General features: G+C 34.7%; 1 protein-coding gene across 1 annotated transcript; it reads right to left on the reverse strand.

Moving 5' to 3' along the window:
- Nucleotides 1–6,625: 6,625 nt before the first annotated feature.
- LOC120077432 (protein ULTRAPETALA 2-like) lies at nt 6,626–9,496 on the reverse strand. The gene is made up of 3 exons (XM_039031312.1): nt 9,286–9,496; nt 7,318–7,642; nt 6,626–6,868 (listed from the first exon to the last, which is right to left on the reverse strand). Exons 1-3 carry the CDS (start codon nt 9,494–9,496, stop codon nt 6,694–6,696), a joined length of 711 nt encoding a protein of 236 aa, XP_038887240.1. The 3' UTR covers nt 6,626–6,693.
- Between the last annotated feature and the right edge of the window lie 421 nt (nt 9,497–9,917).

Consider the following 9,917-nt stretch of genomic DNA (forward strand, 5'->3'; position numbering starts at 1 on the left):
TTCATGACAGAGACTTCACTTCACTGGGACGATCATAGGTAACATGACCTCAATCCTGAGTGAGTTAGGAACTCCTGCCATTGAGGGCGATCCTTTGATTTATATGGGTGCGAGTGGCCAGGTCGCCGATTCAAACCTACCATTTTGGGGATTCATCTGATTTGAGAGTTGGGAATTCAACTACACAAAATAGAATTCACTCCTTCCCCGAAGCAGGGGCAAGTAGATAAATAGCTCCCTTAAGGGCTGATTCCAGGGCTTGAACGATGTGACACCACACACTTTCTCTTGGCCCGAGAGGTGTTCCAAGATAGTTGGTCTATGTTGTATTGTTCATTAGAGGAATCAGTGGTACTTAAGAAGTGAGATGTAACTACAGGGGAAAAACGGTAAATTGGCCCAGCTGTACTTACGAGCATCTGTGAAGAGTCATCGTACTCATGATTGCTTATATCCGATGGACACAGAAATATATCTGTGGTAAGAAGAGTTCAACTACTGGTCTTTAGTGGAATGTCTGGCAGTTAACGGATGGTGGATCTTGTAGCTAAAGAGCTTAGTCAGCTATTCACGTACCGTTTGAGTTTCAAGCCACATGTCCATAAGGTCCCATAGGTAACTTGGATAAAGTCGAGAATCAGTTTTTGGGTCAGTTTGAAATGTTCAAATTGACAAGAGTGAGTTCGATTATATATGATAAAATTGAACTGGTTAATTATATATGATATAATTGACTAAATGTATGAGATACATTATTTTGGAGGAAATTAGATATAAATATGATTTATATCAAGTAGAGAAGAAATTATTATAGTAGATATATGATATTAAACTATAGAGTAAGAATATAATATGATTATATTAATTAATTAATTATGTGATAATTGGCCGAAAACTTCTCCTTAATCGTGTGTTAGTGGGAAATCAGTATTCGGTTATTGTAACTGAAGAATAAAATGAAAATATTTTTCATTTTGCAAAGAGTTCGAAAAAATTGCAAAACATGTGAAAACATATCGATTGCTTAGCTGAGAGCCTATACGATAGTGCCCTATCGCTAAAACGATCGCACACATTCTCTAAACGATCGCTCAGCTTTTCTAAATGATCGCTTAGCGTGTCGAGTTTTCTAAATGATCGCTTACCATTTACTAAACGATCGTTTAGTAAAACCTACACATTCTCTAAACGATAAGCATCTGCTATACGATAGCCTTCTCTCCCAGTTGCTTATCATTCTACATGATTAGCCATTTCCTCCTTCCTCTACCAAATTGAACAAAGATCATTCTTTGGATTCTCACTCTGAGAATACCAAGGGCTCTAAATGGTGGTTTTGTCCCTGCTCGTGCTCGTTTGTTTGCTACTGTTCGTATAGACGATCGTGCTGTTGGTAGCCGACTGTTTGGTGGGCGATAAAAGATCGTAGAGGGTTGCTTCTGCTGGGTTAAGTTCGTTGTAAAGACATTCTTCAACTTGTATGTGAGCTCATTATCTTGTATTTTATTTATCAAAGCATGCCGTCAATTAGTGTTAAATTGCATAACTGTTGATTAGAATGTGTGTGTGGTAATTCGGTCACAATGAAATAGGAAAGATCCGAACGCGCTCATGGATAGTCTTCTTAGAGAGTTCCTTTAGATCCATCCATATGTCTCTACATACTTGTTTAAATTACATAAAATCACCTAGGATCTTAGTTTATTACATTGGGTGTATGCTCATAAAATAATAATTATTTTATTAATAACAATTTGTTTGTACAATGTTTATAACTACGAGAATATAAGATATTTAGGACACCAATCCCAACAAAGCTTAGGGAGCCTAATGTACAATATAAATAAAGTACAAAATACAATAAACTATGGCATACACTATACCCTAGTAACATCTCCCACTTGCCCTAGACAATATGTCACATATCTCGTAAACCCAAACTTTCTAGATGATCCTTGACCATTTTAGCTGTCAGAGCCTTTGTAAACGGATCAACAACATTGTGCTCTGAAGCAATCTTCATGACAGTCACGTCACTTCGATGCATAATCTCCCGAATCAAGTAATATTTTCATTCAATGTGTTTGCTTCTACGATTACTCCTAAGTTCCTTAGAAGTTGCCACAACACCACTGATATCACAATAAAGTGTGATGGGCAAAGTCATATTTAGAACAACTTCTAAATTAGTAAGGAACTTCTTAAGCCAAATAGCCTCTTTAGCAGCTTCACAAGCAATGACGTATTTGACTTCTATAGTGGAGTCAGCTATGCATCCTTGTTTGCTACGTCGCCAAACTATAACTCCTCCATTAAGAGTAAACATTGACCCTGATGTGAATTTTCGAGAATCCCGATCAGTCTGAGAGTTAGAGTCTGTCTATCCTCTAAGGATCAGATCCTTATCTCCATACACAAGCATATACTCCCTCGTTCTTCAAAGGTATTTGGGGATTGTTTTGACCGTTGTTCAGTGATCTAATCCTGGATTGGATTGATATCTACTGAAAATTCCTACTGCATAGCAAATGTCAGGTCTGGTACATAACATTGCATATATAAGGCTACCAACAACCGATGCATAGGGAATTCGTCTCATTTCCTCAAACTCTTGAGAATTCTTAGGACACTATTTCTTAGATAATATAATTCCATACCTAAAAGGTAATAAACCCTTCTTGGAATTGTGCATCGTATATTTGACAAGCATTTTGTCAATATACGATGCCTGAGACAAGGCCAACCTTTTATTCTTACGATCCCTGATAATCTAGATTCCTAGAACAAACTGCACCTCTCCAAAATCTTTCTTTTGGAATTGGGCGGCCAACCATTTCTTTACATCAGTCAGGAAACCTACATCATTCCCAATGAGTAGGATATCATCCACATATAGCACGAGGAAAGCTACTGAGTTGTTGATGATTTTCTCGTAAACACAAGGCTCATCAACTTTTTTATTAATGTCATAAGATTTTATCGCAACATCAAATCTCATATTCCAAGATCGAGATGCTTGTTTCAGTCCATAAATGGATCAATTAGGCTTTCAAATCTTTTGCTCTTGATCTTTTTCAATGAATCCTTCTGGTTGATTCATATAGATGGTTGTTAGGTTCTTAAAGGATGCATATTTTATATGTTAATTCCCCAAAATTGAGTTGATTATTTGTTTTAAATGCTTAGTTTGTAAGTAAAACGGTCCCCGAGGTATTTAGGAGTCATTAAGAGAAGATCGGGCCAAAAAGAATCTAAAATAGCCAAGAAATTCAACAATTTGAAGAGAATCAAGTAAATTATTAAAATGCCATCGAGAATACAGCGTCACGACCCTAGGAGAGGCATTATGCAATGCTTGAAGGCAGAATGTTCAATCTCGCTGCAAAACAGGGCAACATTGCAACGCTCTGGACTTTGACGTGCACCCCCCCGCGTGTGCGCACCTTGCATTGACAAGCGTTGTGGGGGGTAGCGTAGCAATGCAAGCCCAATGCTTTGAGGCTTTTCACCGATTTAGCATTGCAATGCTACCTCAGCGTCTTGACGCTAGCTTGCATACTATAAAAGACTTTTCTTTCATTTTTGCAAAAAGGGAGGAAGAAAAATCATGGAGGTCGGGATCTCTCTTCGAGTTGTTTCACTTCTTTGGTAATTCTTGCTCCAATTTAGGTTAGATTTTATATATTTTTTAATTGTAAACAAACTCTTGTAATTCTTCATACAATTTGTTAATGAATTTGTGAAGTTGATTGAATCTTGTTTCGATTTCAAGGGTTCTTGTAAATTCCTTTGAGTTTTCTGCTTTCTTTATCAATTGCAATCTGAATTGTCCCTTCTTGAATCTGATTTTAATTCTTGAAGCATGTTGAATGATCTAAATCTTGAACATGAATAGCCTAGATGCTTAGTTTTGTCACAATCGTTGTTGAATATGTTTCTTTCAATGTGTTTGATGGAATGTCTAGCCAAGATCTACAAGAGGCAATAGTAGTTGTGTGTTTGATGGCTATCCTAGGATGCACTAACTACTAGATTTGGAGAAATTTTGGTTAATTGATTAAGCTATCTTAACAATTAATCAACACAATTGAATCCTAGAACCTAATGCGCATGTTTTCTATTCTATATGGCTACTATCGAACCCAATAGAAGTAGGAGCATATAGGTTGACTAGGGTTTGGCCTATCCAACCTTAATCAATGATTAGAACGCTCTCTTGACTAGGTTATTGCTAGTTGTCGGTCTTTGTAGAGGCTAGCTTAATTTAGTTGAGCGAGTAGTTGCGAGCATAATCCAAAGTTGGAGTATTAAATTCACATGAATTTATCTCTTCCCTCAATTCTCTCTCCCCCTAACGCACGGACACCCCCTCCCTCCCCCTCCCCCCCCACAAAAAAAAAAAAATTTCTTCTCTTCCATTTTTTTCTTCACAAAACTCCCCTACCATCTGAGAATTTTTCTTTCTGTCGTTTATCCTTTCGCCCAGCAGCCGCTTGCCTCCAGCCAATGCCTTGTTACATACAATGCTACTGCTTGCATCCAGCCAGCTGCCGCGCCGTCTACCAGATATGAGTGCGCCGCTCGTCCACTGCCACTGATCTGTCGCATAGATTTTCTCTCCTTCGTCACTGTTCTTGTTGGATCTTAGCTTCAGGATTGAAGTTGGTGTGGGATTTATTTACTGTTTAGCAAATCGATTTTGTTGGCGTTTTTGGCATAGTTTGAGAACGTTAAGTTGAGTGCTGCTAGTGTTTGATTGTTTGAGCTAGTCTTGAAATTTCAACTTGAGGTAAGTAATCTTACTACTGGAACCGCCTTTGTGTCAGACGATAAGATGAAGGATAATTTTGTTGATTTTGAGATTGAATGAACTGTTCAGAAAGAATATATGAGCATGTGATAATATGTTTGAAGCATGTTATATGTATGAGCATGATTTATAATTTTTATGAGGTCTATTAGCGGAACAAATGAGCTCGGGCCTAAATTATGAGATAAGTGACACTACCACTGAAATTCCATAGCGCTAGACGAAAATTAGATATATGTTGATGTACATGTTTTCATGAGATTTTCTTTTGGATCTATGAATGTATGTCGTGCGATTTACCATGAAATTATGAATGTCCATTATGTGAATGTTTTAAGGAGTCTAGTGCATGAAAGAGATGTACTGGGGTCGGTTCATTTTTACGAGATTACACATGCTTGTCTAGATTGACTCGCATGATATTATTTGCAAGATTTTATAGGACTCATGAATAGGTAAATGTTACATGTATTATGATCTTGGATGCCATCTCTTTTCCTTTCCAATATTGATTTATTTGACTGCATGAAAGTGATACATGTCTAGGGGCACTAGTGCATGAAAGAGATGTACTAGGGCCTATATGTATGAAAGTGATGCATACCTAGAGGGGGTTGAGGTGTACGAAAGAGGTGCACACTCAATGGGATGTGTGTATACGAAAGAGGTGCACATCCTTGCATTCATAGAGAAGACTTGTGGTGTATGAAAGTGATGCATTCCCAGAGGGTTCAATGTATATGAAAGAGATATACATCAGACGTAATGTGTGTGAAAGTGACCCACGTCTAAGGGAAAGGTAAAAGAGTGGCCGGTTAATAGAGATCTTCTGGTCCTGCTAGTATAGAGTTTCAGCTCTTGTAGCATTTATTGGACATAAATGCTTAGCCTGACCTAGTGGTGGGGTTACTTACTGAGTATTTTATACTCATCATTTACATGCTTATTTTTGCCACTGGGACCAGTCTTATGCTTCCGCATATGTTTTCAAGATTTCTGTTCATGTTTTCGATTTAGTCTTGATGTTTTGAACTCTTCGTTTTGGTATTCATTTTTAGACTTGCAGTTTTTTAGATTCGTTTTCATGGTTATAGGTAACCTGTTACTTGGATTTTTATTATCTTGTTTTAATAAAATCTTTTAATTGACTTTATTCATTTGGTATTTATTTCGCTATGAAAAGGTGTTGTTTTAAATTCCATGCATGCATGTGTATGGTAATGGTCTAGCTTGAGTCCTAGGGAGTTGAGTCGTTACAACACTGGAATACCATCACCACTTGTCTTGTACTTGTGTAATCCAGATTGTATCAACACATCCTTGACTTGAACTTGCCACAAGCCGAAGTTGATCCTTCCATCAAATTTCTCCATTTCAAACTTTATTGAACTCATAAAGCTTGACACACATTTGCTTCATTCCTAGAAAATCAGATGATAGCAAACATCTCACACTATTTACAAAAACATCGCAACTCGTTTCAAGAATTCTTTTCTGATGTGGAAGCTCAGACAAAGTTGCAACCACAGAGCATACTCAGACATTCAAGAAACTATGAACCTGACACTCTAATACCACTTATTGGGAAAAATCTCTCACTTCTACTATAGGAAAGAGCAGAGAAATTAAAAGAAAGCAATAAAAATTGAGAACGCAAAAATTTATGTAGAAAACTCCCAACTTGGTGAAAAACTAGAGACTAGAAAAAAAAAAAAAAACAAAGCATACATTTGCTTGTCAGCTAACTGTAAAAAAGGTCCCATGTTCAATTCTTTTGCTTTTTTTTTTTCCCCTTCAAATTCGAAGAAACTTGCATCAAATACAAATAGATGCTCCAGTGGCCATCAGAACTCATCAACAAAGTTTCAAATACAAGTGCAAGCTCAAGGTGCTGTATTCTGCACAAAATCAGTGCAGGCACGGCAATGGCAGTCCAAGAAGCGGCATCGAAGACATCCGAAGCAAACACAGGACGTGCAGCCTCGACACTTTGACGATCGTGGACAGCCTCGGAAACTCTTTCGACTCTCCCGCTCTTCGTCATCATCACATGTTATCCTGAAACAATGGCATAAAACCAGCATCATACTTAATCTAACTCTAAGAAATGGGTATGAAAGATTCTGGCTTCTGCATAGAGAGCCCAAGCATGCATGGATTTCTAACTTTCTTTTAATCTTTCTAATAAGATGATAAGTTCCTAAATATAAAGATCTCAATGTTATAAGTTTTCGATTTTTTTAATAAGATGATAAGTTTCTAAATGTAACAAAGTTAACCCTCACAAAACTATGTTATAACTGTACTCATATATATTTTTCAAAACAAGAACATAGAACTGTGTTGAAATCAGGTTGACAAGACTTGTAATCCAAGGCAACTTAATTATTAATGAAATAAAATTCCGACCCCTGTACTTATTAATAAGCTTAAACTTAATACTCCCTATTTCTTGTTGAGTCTTGTGCAAATTCCAAACAAAATACAAAACGGCGAAGATTACTTACATGTCATAAGGACGATCAGAACATTTCCATCTTTGATTAGCAATTGAATTATGGTAGATTTGACATTGGTCTCTAGTTCGAAGACGAAAGCGTCGTTCCTTCTTGCACTCAAAGCATCGGATGAACTCGTCGCGGTGGAAGTTGCGGCGACGAAGGGCAGCAGAAGTCCAATTGGCCTCATTTTCAGAATGCTTGTAGTATTTAAGCAAGCAAGTTCTCCACAATGGAACCTTCACTCCTTCAACTGAAACCCAGATGTTGCTCTTCCATTTCCTGATCCCTTCTCTTTGAGAATGCTTCTCAAATTCCTCTGGAGTCAGCTTCCCTAATAATATTCGACCCCAAAACAACATTAAATTACAATAAGAATAATATGGATTTGAAAGTACATTTATTCTTGTACTTTTTCCCCTTGCAACAAGGATTGATCAATCCTTAACTTTATAGAATTTTACTGTTTAACTTCTATTGTTTAAAAATTGTCTCTAGCATAAAAAAAATGTTTGTTAGGATGTAATACAAAGTTTAATGTTGTAGCAACTCAGATTCTACATGTGAAGAAATGAAAATAACCGAGTAAAATTGTTATATATCAAAGTTCATCCATCAATTGATTTTTTTTTATTTTTTTTAATACAAGTATAGCATGGATATTACTCTCTTATTTCTTCATTGTTAACTACACACATCGACATTATTATATAAAAATGATTGTAAAGTGAGTCACAAATATTTAGAAATTATTGATAACAGAAGATTAATAGCATGAATAGAAGGAGAAAGTAATGACATATTTGAGAGTGATTATGAAATAATAATTAAAAATCACTTTAAAAGATGTTTTAATTGTTCAAAACAAATTTTTGTTTTACACTTTTTAAACACAAATTTGTCCAACCCAATTAGTTTCAAATTACTAAAAACTTGTATTTGAGCAAACTTTAAAAATGAAAAAGTGATTTAACTATGTACATTTAAAAAAGAGCAAATTTGAAAGAGTGATTTTGAAATTGTTAAGGTCTTGTTTGATAACCATTTTGTATTTTTTTTTTTTAAAAAAAATAAACTTATGGACACTACTATTCTCAAATTTCATTATTTGTTACCTTCTTTTTACCAATGTTTAAAAAAACAAGCCAAATTTTGAGAACTAAAAAAAGTAGCTTTCAATTTTATTTATTATTATTTTTTTTTTGAAAACTAGCTAAGAATTCAATCATTGTATTTAATAAAGATACAAATCATTGTAAAAAATGTAGATGAAATAGGGTTAATTTTTAAAACAAAAACAAAAAACCAAATGATTACCAAAAAGGACCTATAAAAATCACTCCATGACATGACTTCAATCCTTAAAAATCAAATCAATGTTTGCTTTTTAAAATTTTTAACCTACCATCAAAACCTATTTTAAATCATTGTAAAAAGAACATGTTTAAAAATGATTTTATATAACAAAAACGATTCTAATTTATTTCAAAATCACCTCCAAACATCATTATAAATTTTAATCACCATCTAAGAACCTATTTGAAATAAATGTTACTTTAATCCTTGTTCATTTTAGTCCTATAATATCAACTTTGGTTCATTTTGTTGCCTATACTTTTAAAATGTCTATCTTAGTCCATTTATTTTCATAATATCTTTTTCAAGAATCAAAATGATATACAAATCCTAAAATGAATCAAAATTGAAAGTAGAAAAACCAAATAAACCAAAATATAAAGTATAGAGACTAAGAAGAGTATTTAAACCTATTTTTTTAAGTGGTTAAAAAATAGGATTATTTTTAAATATAGGAAAATGAAGTAAAATATTTACAAATATAGTAAAATTTTACTATCTATATCAAAGACTAGTGTATCGCAGTCTAGATAACGGTGATATTTCCGCAGTTTTTTCTTTATCCTAATAATTAATCTCTAAGACTAGAATAAGAAGGAGAAAGAGAAGAGAGAGAGATACCGGCATTACAGGCATCGGAGCAGAAACAGAAGATGAAGAAATGGCCAGAAGAAGAAATCCTAAGTTTACCAGAAGAATCGCCATATTTCTTGCTGGTGCAGCCGCAATGAACCTCTATGAAATCCGATCCTTTAACGAACCCTTCCATTTTCTGAACTCCTTCTTCTTCAAACATTCCCCAATTACTACTATTTTCTTCTGATCTCATCATTATTATTTTTATTTTATTAATTTCAACCCTTAATCTTCCTCTTCTTCTAATGGCCCAGGAATAAATTCATCAATTGGGATTGTAATTTTTCTTTTGCAATTCCTAATTTAATTTTCCCCTAACAAAAACCATTCATTTTTATTTTTCCCATAAATAAAAATAAACTCCTTTTTGAAGGACCATATATATATATATATATATATATTTACACACAGACAAATAAGGTATGTTGTTTCGGAGAATTTGGCTGTTTTGCGACGTCTAAATTTTGGGCATAGAGAAAACTAAAAGGTAATTTGCTTGTTCGTATCCTCACGTTTCTCAATACTTAAATTATTGATTTTTTATTTTTTTTCAAATCTATTTGTTTTTATAAGGCAAGAGAATTATTTTTTTGGTAGTTGAGATATGATTATTTGAG

Source organism: Benincasa hispida, chromosome 5 (assembly GCF_009727055.1).
Source record: "Benincasa hispida cultivar B227 chromosome 5, ASM972705v1, whole genome shotgun sequence".
In the NCBI taxonomy this organism is placed as follows: domain Eukaryota; kingdom Viridiplantae; phylum Streptophyta; class Magnoliopsida; order Cucurbitales; family Cucurbitaceae; genus Benincasa; species Benincasa hispida.

Coding starts and splice junctions, on each gene's coding strand:
- LOC120077432 (XM_039031312.1), bottom strand. CDS start 9,496: ATGATGAGATCAGAAGAAAATAGTAGTAATTGGGGAATGTTTGAAGAA. Junction 7,643..9,285: donor CTCCGATGCCTGTAATGCCG/GTATCTCTCTCT, acceptor GAATATTATTAG/GGAAGCTGACTCCAGAGGAA. Junction 6,869..7,317: donor TCTGATCGTCCTTATGACAT/GTAAGTAATCTT, acceptor CCATTGTTTCAG/GATAACATGTGATGATGACG.